Source organism: Hemitrygon akajei, chromosome 6, assembly GCF_048418815.1.
Source record: "Hemitrygon akajei chromosome 6, sHemAka1.3, whole genome shotgun sequence".
NCBI classification, from domain to species: Eukaryota; Metazoa; Chordata; class Chondrichthyes; order Myliobatiformes; family Dasyatidae; genus Hemitrygon; species Hemitrygon akajei.
Window position 1 is genome coordinate 37962109 of NC_133129.1, and position 20929 is coordinate 37983037.

Here is a 20929-nt window from a genome sequence, read left to right on the forward strand (position 1 = left end):
CAGTCGTTGATGATGCTATCAAGAGGCAACCGTTCAGCTGCTCACTGACACCCAGTTGTATTCTATCAGGACCACTTGGCTCTAGAATCATCGCAGCTGAATTCCAGAGAGGAGGTGAGAGTTACTGCCTTGACATCAGAGTACCTCAACACCACTTCCAAATGCAATTAGGGATGGGTGATGAAGATATAGAACATAGAACAGTACAGCAAAGTACAGGCCCTTTGGCCCACAATGATGTGCTAACCCTTTCACCTATTCCAAGATCAATCTAACCCTTCCCTCCCACATAGCCCTCCATTTTTGATCATCCACGTTGTCTATCTAAGAGTCTCTTAAAAGTCCCTAATGTATCTGCCTCTACCACCACCCCTGGCAGGGTATTTCATGCACCTAATACACTCTGTGTAAAAACCCAACCTCTGACATTCCTCCCTGTATTTTCCTCCAAACATCTTAAAACTATGCCCCCTTATATTAGCCTTTTATGAATAGAAAGAAAAATGGTTTTACGTGCCAAATATTTTTTGCAATTTTTTTTCTAAAGCTAAACAGGTGGCTCCAACTGTGGGATGTCTCTTGGCATGCCTAGTTAGTTAGGCTTGTTCAGATTTGCAATACAGGTAATTGGTGCATAATATTATTTGAAGTGTGAGCTGTAAGCAATTCAGAGAGGGTTACGTTGCATCTGGGACACCAATGGTTAAGTGTTGCTTATGGTTCTCTATAAAATCTTACGCTACAGTAAATAGAAACATAGAAAACCTACAGCACTATACAGACCCTTCGGCCCACAAAGCTGTGCCAAACATGTCCTTACTGAGAAGTTACCTAGGGTTACCCATAGCCCTCTATTTTTCTGAGCTCCATATACCTGTCCAGGAGTCTCTTAGAAGACGCTATTGTGTCTGCCTCCACCACCATCACCGGCAGCCCATTCCTCGCTCTCACCACTCTCTGCGTAAAAAACCTACCCCTGACATCTCCTGATGGCCAATTCTTCATAGATCTCTGAATGTTCACTTTGAAATGTGGAAGTCCAAGGCAACCTGGATGTTTGAGGCCTGCAGCTCTGCCATTGTCCTCACTTTTGAACCCAGTGGCAGGGTACAGATAACTTGACAAGGGGCACATTTAACCACTAAGCCTCTACAGACAGTGAATGAAAGATGACTTGATAGAGGTTTACAAGATGGTAAGTGGCATAGATAGAGTGGACAGCCACAGCCTTTTCCCCAGGACTGAAATGGCTAATGTGACAGGGTATATTTTTAATTTGATCAGAGGTAAGTATTTTTTTACATTGAGAGTGGTGGGTGCATGGAACACACTTCAGGAGTGGTGGTAGAGGCAGATATATTAGGAGCATTGAGGAGACAGGCACATGAATGAAGGAAAATGGAGGACTATGGGGGAGGGAAGGCTTAGATTGATCTTAGAATAGGTTATATGGTCAGTACAACATCATGGACTGAAGAGCTTGTACTGTTATATGTTCTAAGTCAGCTCCATGTTCCTGACCTCCAGAGCTATCCGAGTGAAGCATGCACCTTCTCCCTGTTATTTTGTCTGTTTGCCCCAGGAGCTTACAAGGTGGATGTTAGGTAAAGTGGCTAATCTAAATCATCCCTAGTGTTAGAATCAGAATCAGGTCTATTATCAATGACATATGTCAAGAAATTTGTTGTTTTGTGGCAGTGGTACAGAAAAAATCATGTTACAATAATATAAATTAGTAATGCAAAAAGAAAGCAAAAGGGAGGTAGTGTTCATGCTCCATTCAGAAATTTGACAGAGGAGGGGAAGAAGCTGTGGCTAAAACATTGCGTGAGTATGTATCTGCAGTCTCCTGTACCTCCTCCCTGATGGTAATAATAAGAAGGCATATCCTTGATGATGGGGGGCCTTAATGATGGATACCCCTTTTCTGAGGCAGCACCTTTTGAAGATGTCCTTGATGGAAGGGAGGTTAGTGCCCATAAAGAAGCTGGCTGAGTTTATAATCTTCTGAGGCTTTTTCTGATGGTGTGCAGTGGTCCCTCCATACCAGTGATGCAAACAGCCAGCATGCTCTCCACAGCACATCTGTAGAAATTTGCTAGTTTTTGGTGACATATGAAATCTCCTCAGACTTCCAATGAAATATAGCTGCAGGAATGCCTTCTTCATAATTGTGTCAAATATGTTGGGTTCAGGATAGATCCTTATAGATATTGACACCCAGGAACATGAAACTGCTCATCCTTTCCACTGCTAACATCTCAATGAGATCAATTCCTTTGTCTTACTGACATTGAGCGCAAGGTTGTTGTGACATCACTCAACTAGCTGATCTACCTGCCTCACTCTTGTACGCCTCCTTGTCACCACTCAGATTCTACTGACAACAGCTATGTCACCAGGGAATTTATAGATGGTGCTCGAGCTGTGCCTAGCCACATGGTCATGGGTGTAGAGAGAGTGGGCTGAGCATGCATCATTGAGGTGTGCCAGTGTTGATTATCAGCAAGGAGATGTTATTTCTGATCTGCATTAACTCTGGTGTCCCGATGAGGAAGTGAAGGACCCTGTTTCAGAGGGAGGTACAGAGATCCAGGTTTTGAAGTTTATTGATTAGTACTGATGGTATGATGGTGCTGAATGCTGAGCTGTAATCAGTAAACAGCAGCCAGACATAGGTATTGCTGTTGTCCAGGTAGTCCAAGGTTGAGTGGAGAGCAGGTAAGATTGCAACCACTGTAAATCTGTTGTCGCAGTAGGCTAATTGCAGCGAACCCAGGCGCTATTGCGTATGCAGCTGGAGGAGAATCAGTGGGATGTTAATCGGCAAATATGGAACATTAGGTCACAGAGTAGATGATGGAATGCGATCAGTAAGATTGGTCTGAAAATACCTGCATTAGCTTGATGGGCCAAATGGCCTCCTCCTAAATTATATAAATATAAATTAAATATAAAAATGGATTAAGCAATATCTTGCACGAGTTTAGAATATTTGGAAATCAAAGCCATCTAGAGAAAATAATTTGTTGTCCTCTTGAAACAGACATATCCCAGAACCAGTTTAGTATTCCAGAACATAGCAAAACACAACATTCTGCGATATTGGTCAGACCCCACTTGGAGCACTGTGTTCATTTCTAGTCACCTCACTGCAGGAAGGATGTGGATACTATAGAATGCAGATTGGAGGGCATACCTTATGAGAATAGGTTGAGTGAACTTGGCCTTTTCTCCTTGGAGCAACGGAAGATGAGAGGTGACCTGATAGAAGTGTATAAGATGATGAGAGGCATTGATCGTGTGGATAGCCAGAGGCTATTTCCCAGGGCTGAAATAGCTAACACGAGGGGGCACAGTTTTAAGGTACTTGGAAATAATTACCGAGGGGATGTCAGGGTTAAGTTTTTCCATGCGGAGAGTGGTGGGTGCATGGAATGCACTGCCAGCAGTAGATACAATAGGATCTTTTAAGAACCTCTTAGACAGGTACATACATGGAGCTTAGAAAAATAGAGGGCTATGCACTAGGAAATTTCTAGGCAGTTTCTAGAATAGGTTACATGGTCAGCACTACATTTTGGGCTGAAGGGCCTGTAATGTGCTGTAGATTACTATGTTCCATGTTCTACATGTGACATAGCATAGTACAAAGATGTACTCAAAGTCACATTTGAGCAGATTCTATAGAAAACTGTTTTAATTTTATGCTTTAAGAATAATGTTATGAAATTATAAACCTCCTGACCACCAATCTTTAAACAAATGCTTTATTTATCAATTTCACCCGATCCCCAAAATATAGATTAATAAAACTCTAGGATTATATACTGTATATAGTGGTACAAAATATGCTTAGAAGTTGAAATAGAGGAAAACTGCTTTAAAATAATACTAACCAGTTCTTCTTTACTGTAATCTCTGGAGGGCATGCACGAACTTTCCTGGAAAAGAAACTGCAAAGCAGAATGTACTGCGTACCAATGTTTGTTTTCGCGAAGAATGCACAATAAGCTAAAAATTGGGATATTAAGGTTTTGTATTTATTCACCTATGAAAGTGTGAACAACCAGATACCTTATAACATTATGCAACTTTGGTTAACCCATATAGAAACAAGTGAAAACTACCTTAAGCCTAACATGTCAACAGTGACTCATTTGGTGGTGTATTTACCCCAATGAGATACATGGTTGTGGTTTTGAGTCTCAATCCAGAAATCAGATATCTGGACTGGCAATTCCTAGGCATGTTGCAATGCTGAAACTACGGTTTTTGAAGAGATAGCAAATCTCACCTGCCCTCTCCGTTGAAGGTAAAAAAGAAATCCCATGCAATAACTATTCTGTAACATCTTCATGGATGGTCCCAAGCCCAGGTGCGAAAGGAGAGCTGAGCACGAGGCTAGCAATCCCATCCCGTAAGAACTCAGAGGTACAGAAATACCACCAGAAGTTCCAAAGGTTTCAGCCCTGGGAGAGGAAAGAACTTTGCCTAGATACATAAATTTGTGTGGTGAAAGTAGAAGTCACAGGGTTGATCAACCTTCTGGCGAGCTGCTGTCAGCAGCCCAATAAGGGTAATGGGCTTAACGTGGGTGTACCAACTCATCTGGGACCACAGTGGTTCAAGAAGGCAGCTCAACATCACCTTCTCGAGGGCAACTAGAGATGGGTTAAATACTGGATTAGCTGGTGACACCCACATCCCGTAAATGAATAAATGATTTTTAAAAACAGTACTGTAACAATCTCTTAAGAATACATTAATAACTTAGTTGATTCACTGGAGTTGGTGTAAGCTTGCTTTGTCTTATTAGGTGTCATTATTCTCCACCCTCCTCCATTAATACATACAACACACACAAAATGCTGGTGGAACACAGCAGGCCAGGCAGCATCTATAGGGAGAAGCACTGTCAACGTTTTGGGCCGAGACCCTTCGTCCTGATTTTTGTGTGTGTTGTTTGAATTTCCAGCATCTGCATCTGCAGATTTCCTCGTGTTTGCTCCATTAATACAGTTACTTTACTGAAGTTACAATCTTTGGGATGTTATATGATACAAGTTTAGTGAAACCTGAATCAGTGGCACTTCGATCAATGATAATCCCAAGTTTCTAAACTGTGCTTATTGTGCTTTACTCAGATACAAGATTACTGTGTTATTCTCCATCTCTTCAAACATTTTGGATTCTCCAGTGAATATGTGACAATTCACCATTCCAGCAGAGTTTCATGCATTCCACTCATGCCAATATTGCATAATTCTGCTGTTTTTCACTTGTCATTGTATTTATACTGTTTAGTCTGTGAGCTTCATGTGAACACGTAATTTCATTGCACTCTGGTGTACAAGTCAATAAATTAATCTCTAATTTTTTCCCCCATTAATCTTTAAACTTCAGGCCAAATAAAACATCCAGGGAGAGCTTCAATTCAGGCAAAAATTTATTTGGAATTGTAATTCACAAAAAGCACAAAAAGGTAAATTACTTCCTCCGTAAAGAATAGCACTGCATCAAAATGAATCAATTGATGTTCACTTATGAAAGAACTCTTCTAAAATCAGTTACAGAGAATAGAAAGTGTTTTGTTATACAGGCAACGAATATAGTCATTTTCATCATAAAAGAGTAAAGATATTGATTTCACAGCAATGCTGTAAGCGGCTGACCAGGTTTAAAATTTGAAGCCTCAGAATTACAGCTCTTCTGCCTTCAATTTTGGTGTAATAAAACAGTTTTGTTAAATCAATCCAAACATTTGTTTTCATCCCCCATTAATCTCTACAAAGATATATATATACACAGTAAGTTTTTATTTTGCTGGTAACACTATGTTTGAAATACAGTTTGCAAAATTATGCAAAATACTATCGTACACACTTGCACAATCTAAATGTGCTTGCAATTGGCATGGGAGAGACTGTTAGTAAAAAGGGGCAAGAGAAAAGGCAGAGACTTAGAAAAGTTTCTGAAAAGTAGTGATTTTGTTGTTTTGTTTTAAAACTCAACAACTAAAACATCTGTACAAGATAAAGCAGACTTGTATATACACATATACACAAAATGCTAAAGACTACACCCTCTGTAGTACACTCAAGCATTTATGAAAGAAATTAAAACTCTCACACTTATTTTGAACTAAGGTGCTGCAGCGCTAAAAATTCCTTCATCTTGTGTGTGTTCTTGCCCAACATGACAATTGGTGTGCCAGTTTACTTTAGGGAACACAATGCTCAAATTCTTAATCAAAAACCTTTTCAATTTAGTCCAACAGAGCAGCTCAGATTAACATTCTAAATCTTTAATCTAGAACTGGCATATTTATCAGGAGGCTGCACTATTACTAAAACATTGGAAATGCTTCTAGGAACTTTGAAAAAAAATAGGAAAGCAAGGAAGAGATGATTTCTATCAATAAATGAATTTGGTTGAATGCAACTATGAATAATAGTATATGGGTTTCAAAGAATTGAATTTAAATCTGTGCATTTGTTCTATTTGAAGACCTCTCAAAGATGATTGGAATATATACTGACAAAACACCTTGACTCGCACCTCTGTATCTTTAAGCCACCATCAACTACAAACCTGCAGTCATATACAAATCAAAGGTTTCCATTCCACAATGTTAAATATCACAAATTCAAGCTTAGTGGCCTGAATATGACTTGCCTTAAACTACTGAACCATCTCAATATTCTATTTTGCAGACCCTATTTGTACTATATCCTAAGTCACCATTTGAAAATAGAACCTGTGTGTGGAAATGAAAAGAAATACATAGATTTCCAAACAATCTACACAATACTTGGTGCTATGGAGTCTATCATATAGCAGCAAAACAAATTGTGAACCAGTGGGGAAAGAGTAAAATACATATCTTCACCACTGATTTTGAAGTGACAAATCATCATACCTGTAAGAGTTACTGGTCAAAGACATGCTGAATGTATTATGAATTTATTCTACTCTGTGACAAAATCATCAGTAGTAAACGTTAGTGATCGACCACTGTGTGCTCCTGTTCCAAGAAGAATAAATAAGCATTCACTATATTTGCATACATTGGGGAAAAGTAAGTGCACTGTTATAATAATTAAAAACAATTGCTCTCGAGACATCCTAAAGGGAATGCAGGGTGGCCTCCAGGCAACACAGTCAGAATTCTTTTTAATAATGTCCTTGTTACTTGGCAGAAGATAGTGCCAATTGGCGCAAAGCCTGAGGTTAGCTGTAGTCAATCACACAACTGCCACAAAGGTTATCTTTGAGTGTCTACAGATCGAAACTTCCTTTAATGAAACCTGCAGAAGTTACTGTGCTAAACTCAAAGCAAGTGAATGCAAATGGGTGTGAAATTTTTATAGTCGCTTCACATAGTTTCCCGGAAAGGTACCAAAGAACATGGATCGCCGAGAAGTTCCTGTGATTAAAAAGAAAAAGCAAACTTCATTACATTTGGGCCTCTTGCTCTTTATTCTTTCACTGCCCTACAATCTCATTTTGTTTATCACTTAACATTTTGATTAACACTTAGAATTGGCAAAGTTCATATTTTCATGAGGTTATTGATTTGATTTTGAATCAAAACCACAACAAACTTGCAAATGCGAAGGGGTGATAATCAACCTCTCAATAACATAGATGTTGTTTGTCAGGATATAAAAAAAGGGGGGGGGGGGTGGTGTGTGTGTGTGTGTGTGTGTGTGTGTGTGTGTGTGTGTGTGTGTGTGTGTGTGTGTGTGTGTGTGTGTGTGTGTGTGTGTGTGTGTGTGTGTGTGTGTGTGTGTGTGTGTGTGTGTGTGTGTGTGTGTGCGTGCGCACGCGCGCATACACATACATACATATATATATATCTATCTATCTATCTCTAGGTGTGTAAATAACCATAATCCAAATTGTTTCAAGCACTCAAGACTTCTTTAAGTATCCCTCTAACCAGTTCTTGTACTTCGCAGCAATTAACCATTTGATTAAAAAAAATTCTGATAGTGTTATCAAAGCATCACCTCTGCTTTCTTCTCCACACAAACTGCTCATAATGCTGCGAATTTTCTGTTCTCATTTCAGATTTTTAGCATCTGCAGTGATTTTGGTTTTGGAGATCTGAATTTTTGAAAATGTTTCTGATGAGATCAATAGCACTTCGCAGTCTTATTCTCATTCAAAACATTAACAAAATTCAGAAACATTTTATTATACATATGAAAAGAAAACAAATTATTCACAGCAGATAATTATGAATGCCTACTTACTGAAAGAACAAGTGCATTATTTCAACAAAACTGTAACTAAGTTCATAGTTGAAGGGTGAAATAACTAGCCTTTAACTATCCCACTTAAAAGTCCTGGGCTTCTGCAACGATTGTGAATTCCCCACATTCTAAGTCAACTTACCTTCTACTGCAAGCTGCCAGCAAGGGTGGATGATTCTAATGACTGGGAGCTTCTTCCTACTACTTTTCCCAAGCATTCTGAGCAGATAATCAAGGAGTAGTGTAGCAAATAAACCTGGTGTTTGGAAGTGGCTGAGCCTTTCTGCAACCATTTCCATAAATCTATTTGGCATTTCTATACTGTGTTTCTGTCTCACAAGGCAAAATCATTACAGAGCAGTTACAGACCCAACAGGAATCTGGATGGTCATCGTGCTGACATGTTTCTTTAATGTTCATAGATGTGGAGAGAAAACAATGAAGGGGTGCAGAATTTTGCTATGATTATGTAAAGAATATTATTACCCTATAGAAAAGGAAAATTGAAATATTCCCTTATGATTGAAATTATTCAAAAGAAAGTGTGATGCAGTTAATGTGTCTGTGTAAAGATGCTTTTATGTTCTATTGTGTAAAACCATACAATATGTACATACTATTCAGAAACAGTACCACCACAACACCGTGCAGAATACGTGTATTTGACGAAAAATGCTAACAAATGGCATTTCATTAATAGCTTTCAGATTGAGGATGACTGGCTACTGGATTTTTAGAAGTATTACTCGAATTTTCATCTGTAAGAAATGCTTGATGCAGTGGTTCTTCGGTGATTTTCGTGCGCCCAAGGTAGTCTGGGAAATGCCTTTCAGATATTGCTATGGTACTTTGAAGAGCTACGTTACTTAACAAGGTAGAAGAGGCCTGCTGGTTCTGTACGAGTGTATTGAGCACATTAATTAGACAGCTCATCTGTTCAGCCAGCTGTACCCAGCCCATGTGTACGACATTGTGAAGGTGAACCATGTCTATGTGCATCTGCTTATTCCCAGACTGCATACTGGCATGGACATTATCCATGGACTTCTTGAGTAGGTGCAAACCTTCATCCACAAGCATCCCAAAGGTAGCAGACAGAGCAAGGAGACTGGAATTGGGCTCTTGTTGCTGGAAGCTTTGCTCACTTGCTGGTTTAGTCTGGTCGTTGGTAGGAACATCGTCCATAATCTGCTCATGGTACTCAGCTGGTGGAGTGAGGAAGCTGGTGAACTCTGCTTGAGGCTCACGTGCTTCCTTGTCGATTGGTTCACTGCTGTCGACTTGCTCTGGTAGACTAGATTCCTTTCTGCAATCTGGGGATGCTGGGGGACATCCATCAAAACTCTCAGATCCTAGGGAAGGTGCATCTTGACCCTGTGTTTCCAGAGAAATTGGAGAAAGACTTTCATCTGAAATAAGATTCTCAGATGTTGTGGGTTTCACTGAAATATTATCTTCTCCTTCTGACTGACTCGTCGCTCTGCTTTCTGGCTCAGTTCCTTCTAAAGGCTTTACATATGTCCAGCTTATTTCTTCAGAGGATACAGATACAGATGATTGGGGCTTGACAACAGTCTGTGTATTCTCCTCAGTCAACAGATCTTCAGTATTAGAGTCAGAGGATGGCAATTCTTTGCCAATGAGCTTGTGGGAGCTCCGCACCTGCCCTGCGTTCTTCTCAATGGATTGGTCTGCGAGGGAAGGCAACTGACAATCTGGGGAGACAAAATAAAGACAAGTTACAAATCCTTTACTACTTGTACACATGCTCGGAAGCTACAGTCAGACAGGTGCATTTGGCATTCAGAAGAAACTTACTAAAATAGATTAAGTGCAACAATTGACCACAGTATACAGGACCACTTACATGCAAAATGGGGAGGGATGTCAAAACACTTGTGGCATTCTCATATGTTAAACTTAAGTCCATCCTTTACATTTACTTTAGTGGGAAGCTGCATGGAAGGAGAGACGATAAGGTAAGCTTACCAGATATAATAGGACTCCAAAGTAGATGATATTTTGTTTTCAGGTACAGACGGAGTTTATTTGCAGTCCATTCCTCCAGTCCAGGTGGGCTTGTCTGTGGTGTTCCAACATCACATTCTTCTGATCTATTAATTCTGGCCTCAGTTTGCTGCTCCCCACAAGTCACTTCTGGTTGTTGATTCTTTCCAATAATTACGTGTAGTAGAAAAAAAGCTCAGACATCACAACCTGCATTTTTTTAATGTGCCAATATTTTCCATACGCATGTCCTTCCTTCTGGAGTTGGTAGCAAAGATGTTGTTCTTGATATCTGGCAAAATGTTTGACAGTAATAGTGCCCCAGGCTTGGACAAATGTGGCTGCTGCCAGGTCCTTTTGACATCCATTTTCATATTTATGAATAAAGCTTAATTTTGCAAGATTTGGATATATTATGAAGTAATTGAGGGGTTAATTAGGACAGTTATGAACTAGTTTCAATTAGGGTGTCTTCACAAAGCAGCTATATCTCAATTTAGCTAATATGTTACTGATAAGATAATTTCTTAAAGGACTTTACATGTCCACAGGTCAGCTTATCACCCCCATCAACTTCAAGTTTAATCAGCATTCAATTCACACTTTCGTGCTTGTTACAGTGTTAGATTGCACTTCCCCTTCTGTATTAGAATGCAAATCAGATAGGTTAAATGAATGTTTTCTTTCTCTAAATAATAAACTCTTGGCAGTTTCAATCCAAACTCCAGTGCACATAAATATCTAGAATAACGTAATCCGGAGTTGATTATCTAAAACTACCATAGACTTATCAAATGAGGCAGCACGGTAGCATAGAGGTTAGCACAACACTTTACAGTCCCAGGGTTCATTTCCTGGCATTGGCTGTAAGGAGTTTGCAATTCTCCCCGTGACCGCATGGGTTTTTTCCAGGTGCTCCGTTTTCCTCCCACAGTCCAAAGACTTCACTGGTTGGCAGGTTAATAGGTCATTGTAAACTGTCCCCTGATTAGGTGGGGGTTAAACTGAGTGTTGCTGGGTGGATTAGCTTGAAGGGCCAGAAGGGCCTGCTCTGCACTGTATCTCAATAAAAAATTTTAAATGTAACATTTAGAGAGTATATGAATAATCATTACTGATCATTGGTGCTTACTCTGCGGACAGATGTCCAACAGAAATCTTCCATAGACATAAATAGGATTAGTCCTGAAACATCAAATCATATTATTGTTTATTAGGAAAGGATTCATAATATGCTGTTATTAAGAACATTACAATTTCCCCAGGGCATTACAAATTGACAAGGCTAGCAGCATGAGAAACATATTAAATGTTCCAAAGTCAAAAACCCTTCATTAGAACTATGAAAAAAGAGAAGAGTGAAAGAAGAGTATGAAAGAAGAGTTTCAGAGAAGGCGAGGGAAGGATGGAGAGGAAAAAGTGGATATATCTGATGGAGGGAGGTCCAGGGTTACTCTGGCATCATTCTATTCAAGACATTCCTTTGTCCTATCAATTCTTCAAACCAGGGAAGATGGAAAGGACAAAGGGGACATTTTTAACAGGGCAGGTCCAGATTTTCTCAGGCATTATTCTATTCAAGATATCCCCTTTGTCCTACCCATTCTTCTTTTAGTTTCTCAGCATTTTAAAGCTAACTTTTGTTTCCACTTTCCTCATTCTGATGAAGCATCTTTGAACAGAATTGGTATCTCTGTTTCTCTTCTCATAGATATTGCCCAACCTACTAAGTGCTTCCAGCATATTCAGTTCCAAGCAACACACACACAAAATGTTGTAAGAACTAAGCAGGCCAGACAGCAATATTGAATTCCTATTTTAGTTTTCTGGCATCTTCAGTATTTTGATTTTCATTTTGAGTATTGCAATTAAACTGCTGCAATAAGACCATCACCAGGCACCTCCACGTTCTAGTGATACAGAATTCTGAATTGAGGGACAGCAAGGACTTCAGATGTCTAAAATGCTGCACTATTGGACACCATATGAAACTTGTGAACTTCTATAGTTGGCATTTATTTCAAGAGGAATAGAATATAAAAGCACAGAGATAATGCTCAAGCTTTATAAGGCACTTGGAGTATTGTCAACAGTTTTGGGCCCCATATTTCAGAAAGGATGTGTTGTCATTGGAGAGAATTCAGAGGAGGTTCACGAGGATGATTCCAGGAATGAAGGGTTAATACATGAGGAGTGTTTGGCAGTTTGGGCTTGTACTCAAGGGAATTTAGAAGATTGTTGGGGGGGGGGGGGGTGGGGAGGGGATCCTATTGGAATCTACCGAATGTTGAAAGGACTGGATAGGGTGGATGTGGAGATGATGTTTCCTATGGTGGGGGTATCCAGAACTAAAGGGCACAGTCTCAAAATTGAAGGGCAATCTTTTAGAACAGAGGTAAGGAGGAATTTTTTTTAGCCAGGGAGTAGTGAATCTGTGGAATGCTCTGCCACAGGCTGCAGTGGAGGTCAAGTCTGTGGGTATATTTAAAGTTGATAGCTTCGTGATTGGTCAGGGGATCAAAGGACATGGCAAGAGAGCAGGTGTATGGGGTTGAATGGATCTGGGATCAGCCATGATGGCATGGCAGAGCAGACTTGATGGGCTGAATGGCCTAATTCTGTTCCTACGTCTTATGGTCTTATACTGTTGGTAACTGGCAAGGACCAACTCTCAGCAATACACTCATCTGCACCTTGATTTATAGTCTTCACACTCTGGGAAAGGTATTGGTTGGGAATATTACTACAGAAAGCAAAATTCTATTCCTACGGTGTAGCTTCATTGATCCCACATTCCCAATGAGAACCTGCACTGAAAACATGTTCAAAAACTGCTGTCAACATATAGAAGCCCCATCTTGACCCTGTGTTTCCATTGTACACCTCTCTTTACTGGGGCTGCAGGATCGACAGATGTGTTAAATTCTTCATATGGATTTATCAATAGTTTTTCCTCTTATCCCAAAGGACTGTACTTAAGGAAGCCATTTCTGCCCCATGTTTGGACTACAATCCACAAAATTAATCATTGTAACATTTAAGAGATGTTTTCTCATTCTAATTAACTATTTGTTACTGGTGTGAGTTTCTGATTCAAATATTAACAATCTGTTACTTCCTCTGTACCACGATAAATACTGTGGGAAGACAAAAAAACACACTTACCAACAAACCATCCATCGTCACACTTCTCCATTACATCAACAATATCTCCTTCCTTAAGCTCCAGTTCATCTTCATTTCGTGGGTTGTAGCTGTACATCGCTTGGTATCTGTGAGAAAAAGCTTAAGTTTAGCTAGCTCATATTTGACATAATATCTAAAAAAAACATTAAGTCAGTACTAATTTCAAAGTAATTGTGTAATCTAATCTAAAGGAAAGACAAATAGGCTTCTTGTTTTTATGCACTGGGTTAGCAGATAGAAAAATATGGACCTGGAATGAGTTTGCAAGAAACATTAAATCAAATGTGTGATTTAGACACCATTGCTGAATGGTTAATAGAGACAGAGAGGATATAGCAAATGACTGAAAAAATATTTTAATCACAGAAAAAGAGGGAGAAAACAAGAGGCTTAAAAACTATGAGCAAAGTTTAGATGAGAGTGAAATAGCATTTTTCATGTTCATTGACAAATCAATAAAAAGGGAACATAGTTCCAGGATTATCAGTGGAGACACATCAGATGGGGGTTGTTAGAACAGGAGATTAATACCCCAAAGGCCATTTGTCACAAAGTATATCAGTGAAAAGGCAGATAATAAAATACAGGGAAATAGGTTTAGCCTGCTCTATATTAATAGCCAACATTATGCTTTAATAGGCAAAATAGACTTCCCTAAAAATATCATTGTTCCTCAACGTCTGATTCCCTGAGACATGCATGGTTTATGTTCATGCCATAACTTTGGACCTTGGAGTAGAAACTCCTAAGCAACATTAATGGTATTTTTGTTAATTCTGAACACCTTAATTGTGGGTAGAAGGAAAAATACTATTCCTTTTAATGCTCTGTTTAATAGAAAAAGGACAAGTAAAAATAGAACAAAGAACAGTACAGGCCCTTCAGCCGATGACGTTGTGCTGACCATTCATCCAACTCCAAAACAGCCCATAACTCTCTATTTTTCTTTCATCCGTGTGCCTATCTAAGAGACTTTTAAATGGCCCTAATTTATCAGTCTCAACCATGCACCATACCCAGCAGTGCATTCCAGACACTTCCCACTCTTTGACATCTCCCATAAACCTTCTTCCACTTTCCTTAAAAGGAGTTCCTCTGGCATTAGTCATTGATAAGCTAGGAAAAATGCATTGGTTGTCCATTCCAACTGTGTCTAGCATAATCTTATACAACTCTATCAAGTCGCCTCTCTTTCTCCTTCACTCCAAAGAGAAAAGACCTAACTCGCTCCACATAACCTGATAAGACATGTTCTCTAATCCAGGCAGCCTTCCAATAAATCTCCTCTGCATCCTCCCTAAAACTTCCACATCCTTCTTATAATGAGGTGACTTCCTATTTGGTCTTAAAACCTTCTACACTATCCAACATCACCATTTTTAGATTAATTTGCAAACTTACTAACCCACTCTTCCACTTTCTCATTCAAGTCACTCATAAAAGTCACAAAGAACAGGGATCCCAGTACTGATCCCTGTAGAACACCATTTGTCTTTGAGCTCCAGGCAGAATATGCTCCATCTTCTACTATCCTCTGCTTCTATGGGCAAGCCAATTCCGAATCCATACTGCCAAGATTCCACGGATCCCATGCCTCATTACTTTCTGGATGAAATGAGTTTGGCAGTCTGTCTCCCTACAGCATAGACATGTCTCCCAAGGAGTACTAACTGTTCTGAGGGATCCCTAATTTTAGCATATAGATCATGAAATCAGCTAGCTCCATCATGGGTAAAACCCACCCCATCTTTAGGGACATCTTCAAGAGGAGGAACCTCAAGATGGCGCCATTCATCACTGAGGGCCTTTAGCATTTGGGACAATGCCCTCTTCTTGTACTGTTATTGGGAAGGAGGTACAGGTGCCTGAAGACCCACACTCAATAATACATAAATAATTTTTTCCCTTCCGCCATCAGATTTCTGAACTGTCCATGAAAATGACCTTATTATTCCCTTTTTTGTGTTATTTATTTTTATAATTTATTATAATTTTATGTCTTTGCACTCCACTGGTGCCACAAAACAATAAATTTCATGTTATTTGATTCCAAATAATTGGATTTATTGATCATTACAGAATGTCTTCCTGCACTCTCCTCTCTCCATCTTTCCCTTTTCCCGACCATGATTTCTCTCTTCCTGCCTTCTGGTGTGAGATGGCGCTGGTGAATCTCTGCAACTTCTGGCTGGTGGCTAACAAAATAAAGTGAGCAACTAAATACTTAGTTAACCACACTTTTCTGGCAAATGATCATTGCAAGTAATAGTTTGTAACTTCCCTTTGAACTTGGAGGCAATTTGTCGCGGCAGAACCGAGGCAAGGCGAGACAGCGGGTCCATCGCTGAGAGATTGGAAGAGCATGTGAGACCAGGCACAGGCCGAATTGAAGCCACGGGCCATCGAAGTCCGGCGTATCCAAGCGGCAAGAACCTGTTGTCTGGATGGAGATTTAAGCACCAGGCCACACTGAAAACGTCAGGGTGTTGAGACCTGAGGTAAGTATGGGCCAGTTCAGATTGCTGCTTGAAGCAGTAGAATTCGACTTTTGGATGGAGAGTTTAGCGCTGGGCCAGATTGCCAAGGTCAAGGTGTCAGGGATAAAGGTGAGGTACGGACTGATTAAGATTGCTGCTCCATGACGTTTACTCGGCTTTGCGACTGTCTATGGAACTCTCTTGCAGACTTATGTGCAGAAACACAAGTTGCTTGCGGTTACTGTTTTCATGATGTTGTTTTCATTGCACATTGCGTGTTAGGACAGTATTTTTTCACATATATGGGGTGTCTTTGTTTCATGGCTGCCTGTTAGGAGACAAACCTCAAGGTTGTATAATGTATACATACTTAGATAGTAAATGTACTTTGAACTTCCCACTCTCAGTCCACAATTGAGACCCATATCAAAATGAGGCTTGTCGTCACTCACATGCATCATGACATTTCTTTTTTTTGCAGCAGTAAGTACAGTGCAATATTTAAAATTACTACAGTACTGTGCAAAAAGTCTTAGGCACCCTAGCTATACATATTTACCTAAGATTTATACACAGTTCTCTAAGTTAATGAAAATAAATCTGATTCTGAAATCATCTCAGTAATGCTCAACATATAAACAGGCCCTTTGCCACACTATGTCCATGCCCATCTGTATTAATCCCATTCACCAGCATTTGGCCTGTAACCTTCCATGGCATGTCAAGTCAAGTACTCATCTAAATAGCACGCAAAATGCTGGAGGAACTCAGCAGGTCAGGCAGCATCTATGGAGGAAAAAAACAGTTGACATTTCAGGCCAAGAGTTTTCATTAGGGCTTCTTTAGAATGAATGGACTTGGCTTGAAATGTTGACTGTTTACTATCCTCCCTAGATGCTGCCTGACCTGCTGAGTACCTGTAGCATTCTATGTGTTGTTCTGGATTTCCAGCATATGTTTACACGTTTAAATATTTAAAATCTTGTGCAAATCTCCACCTGCATTGTCTCTCAGGCAGTGCATTCTAGATTTCGACCACCCTCTGGGTGAAAATCTTCCTCCTCTGAACACCTCGAGGCTACATCCACACTAGACCGGATAATTTTGAAAATACCGGTTTTGCAACAATAGGCGTCCACACTACGCGTTTTAAAAAATATCTCTGTCCACATTGAAATGGATATTTCGGCGAATCTCCTCCTACTGCGCATGCGCAGGACACATCTAATGAAAACAAGTGACATGTTTGGTGTTGAATCTCGCCGTGAAAGACGGTGCACGTTTGTTCAGTTAAAGACTAGAAAAACTTAAATGATGGGCTGCTGTTGGCTCTCACGCAGGAGGACTTAAAAGTAGAAAAAAACAAATACTGAAGCGTATGGAGGCAACCTACAGGGAGTTCACGGACAGTATGACCCGGCTGACGACGAACATTGAAAAACTGACTAACTCTGTTGCATTAATAAAGCACCTTGTTAAATGTAAAAAACATGTCTGCATCAGTGTTATCTTGTATTTCCATACAATGTTACATTAGGCTGTTACACATCTATTGTCAGAGAAGTACTTGCATAAATAGGTAAACCACCTTCATACGAGCAAGGACAGAAAACAGGGCAAAGTGAATACAGTATGCTTATTTATTCAGTAAGTTATGGGTCAAAATATTTGGTGAGTACATTTCTAACTCCTCTGGCTTTAGTCTCGTTGCCGTCTGTTCTGAAATTGTTAGGTTGCATTCAAGAAACCAATGAAATGGCACGCTGCCGTCTGACAGCATTTTCAGATTTCTCCGGTTACCCCATCCACACTGATCTGCCCAAGCGGCATTTTCAAAATTATACACCCTGGAGAGCATTTCTGGAAAGCTCCAGTTTTGGTGGACAAAAACACCGTTTTAGTGTGGACAGAGGGTAAAAACGAAGAGAAAAAGCTTCGGCTACGGATTTATCCGGTGTAATGTGGATGTAGCCTGAAACTTTCAGGGCACTTTTTAAGGCTACATCCACACTGACTGGATAATTTTGAAAACGCCGGTTTCGCATTAAAACGATAGGCGTCCACACTATGCGTTTTTGAAAATATCTCTATCCACACTGAAACGGAGATTTCGGCGAATCTCCTCCTCCTGTGCATGCACAGGATACATCTACCAAAAACAAGTGACATGTTTGGTGTCGAATCTCGCCGTAAAAGTGTGCGTTTGTGTAGTTACAGACTAGAAAAACTTAAAACGAAGGACAGCTGTTGGCTCTCATGCAGGAGAACTTGAAACTAAAAAACAAACAAATACTGGAGCGTATGGAGGCAACCTACAGGGAGTTCACGGACAGATTGACCCGGCTGACGACGAACATTGAAAAACTGACTAACTCTGTTGCATTAATAAAGCACCTTGTTAAATGTATAAAACATGTCTGCATCAGTATTATCTTGTATTTCCATACAATGTTACATTAGGCTGTTACACATCTATTGTCAGAGAAGTACTTGCATAAATAGGTAAACCACCTTCATACGAGCAAGGACAGAAAACAGGGCAAAGTGAATACAGTATGCTTATTTATTCAGTAAGTTATGGGTCAAAGTATTTGGTGAGTACATTTCTAACTCTTCTGGCTTCAGTCTCGTTGCCATCTGTTCTGAAATTGTTAGGTTGTGTTCAAGAAAACAATGAAATAGCGCGCTCCCATCTGATAGCGTTTTCAAAAGTCTCCGCTTACCCTGTCCACACTGATCCGTCTGAGCAGCATTTTCAAAAATATCCACCCTGGAAAGCGTTTCTGAAAAGCTCCAGTTTCGGGGGATGAAAACGCCGTTTTAGTGTGGACAGAGGGTAAAAACGAAGAGTAAGAGCTTCGTACACGGATTTATCTGGCGTAGTGTGGATGTAGCCTAAATCAACATTCTATTCAGCAAACAAAAACAGTACTCACGGTTCTCCAATCTGTGAATCTGCATGAGAAAGGGGTGGTTGTTGAGGCTGTCGGACAAACAAAAAGATTCAATTAACCTATTGTTTTATTCCCACTTAGGACTGCAAACAAAGCAACTATTCTCATTAAAATGAAGCATTATCGAGATAATTGTTGTAAGGCAGCAATGCAAAGCAAAAACTGTAGCAAAGAGTCCCTAGAACACTCAACCTCATGTGTTACGCATGCTCAATTTCATCTCAGCTGAATGCAAAACGGCAAAGTCAAACCACAGGTTAAATCATTTTGCATAAGAACTAAAACGGGGGCTTGCATGCCTTGTAAATCGCAAGAATTGGAAATAAGCATATTGATTTGAAATGAAAATGCTAAAAGCAATTAAGCACTTTGCACCCAATCAAGAACAATGAAACTCAATTACTTCATCAATGCTTGTTAAATCTGATAATTTCTAAATTTCTAAACTGTATATTCTTGCAACATAATAAGACTAATATGCCATGCTACTATGTAGGAATATCAGGTTAATGGTGTGGTTAACTCTCTGAGATAACCTTCCCCACTGTCATCAGATTTCTGAACAGTCCATGAAATTACCTTGATATTTCTATTTTTTGCACAATTTATTTATTTTCCTAATTTATAGCAATTTTTATGTTTTTGCACCATACTACCACCATGAAACAAATGTCATTACATAAACCAGTAATAATAAACCTGATTCTGATTCTGAATCAGAATTTTGATTTTTAGGAAGAGAGAGCTTCACATCCACTCCCATTCTGTTTCAAACCATTACCCTGACATACATCACCCAAAATGTTGGAGGAACCCAGCAGGTTAGGCAGTATCTATGGAGGGAAAAAGACTGTTCATGTTTTGGACTGAGACCCATCTTCAGGACTAGATTGAAAGAAGTAAATGGCCAATATAAGAAGTTGGGGGAGGGGTAGAGTGAGAGCTGGTAGGTGATAAGTGAATCCAGGAGAGATGGGGATGATAGACAGGTACACAGGTAAAGAGCGAGTGGGACAGTAATAGCACCTCATATTTCATTTTCTGCTTTCATGAAAATTGATTTCTCCAATTTCCAGTAACTGCCTTTCTCTCTCTTATCCCATCATCCCCAATAATTCTTCTCTTCCCCCTTCCATGTTCTCAAAGTTGCTCCCTCTGGTTCCCCTTCTCTCCTCCTCCCCTTTATTCCATGGTCCACTATCCTCTCCTATCAGATGAAGGGAAGGGGTGGAGCACAAACCAGCAGGGTGACAAGGTGGATCCAGGTGATACACAGATGGAGGAGGAGAGAGTGGTAATAGAGTCAGAAGCTAGAATTTGATAGGTAGAACTGACAAAGGGCTGAAGAAGAAGGAATCTGATAGGAGAGCAAGGTGGAGCATGGAATATAGGAAGGAGGGTGGGAGGACAGAGGGGAGTAGTGGAGAAAGCAGATCCAGTGACAGTGTGTAGAATGATGATGTTCAGATGAAGAGGCAGGAGAAAGGTAAAGACACGTGGTGATGGCAAACAGGAGGATCAGATAGACAGAGAAAAGAGAAAAGGGACAGAAGTGGGAGCACCTACTGAAATTTGATAATACAATGTTCATACAATCTGGCTTTCTGTGCAGAATATATTCAAAACCCAGGAAGAGGAATGAAGATTCAGAGATGGATCAAGTGATGGTGAGAGCAGGGTGAAGACTGGTAGCAAAAATATTGAAATTTCCAAGTTCTGTGTTATTGAAAGAACCTGTGCTGTTACAGTTGTCAATGTGTAGAAGAATAGTAAAACTGGACAACTTTCACTAGTACCTACAGTATAATGCCAGCTTTAGGGCCCGGATAATATCAATACCATAAGCAACAAGTCAGCAGATGACAGGAGGAATCATGGGTTTCTAGTGAAGGCAGACACACACACACTACAATCTTTGTCTTTTTTTTGATTATTATTATGGAGGAGAGTTTGGGGAATTCCCAGAGGATTTGAGGATTCTAGTGATCCTTTTATTCAAATGAGGATCTAAAGACTGTAAACACCCATCACTGTAACCTGGTCA

At 40.0% G+C, this 20929-nt stretch overlaps 1 protein-coding gene across 2 annotated transcripts in view; it reads right to left on the reverse strand.

Moving 5' to 3' along the window:
* Positions 1-5431: 5431 nt before the first annotated feature.
* Positions 5432-20929, reverse strand: part of sorbs2b (sorbin and SH3 domain containing 2b) — a 452225-nt gene continuing 436727 nt past the window's right edge. For both annotated transcript variants that reach the window (XM_073048156.1, XM_073048157.1), the window contains 3 exons: positions 18868-18914; positions 13434-13540; positions 5432-7429 (listed from right to left, as the gene is read on the reverse strand). In XM_073048156.1, coding sequence (XP_072904257.1) covers positions 7368-7429; positions 13434-13540; positions 18868-18914 — 216 coding nt within the window. In that variant the 3' untranslated portion in view covers positions 5432-7367. The remainder of the gene's footprint in view (positions 7430-13433; positions 13541-18867; positions 18915-20929) is intronic.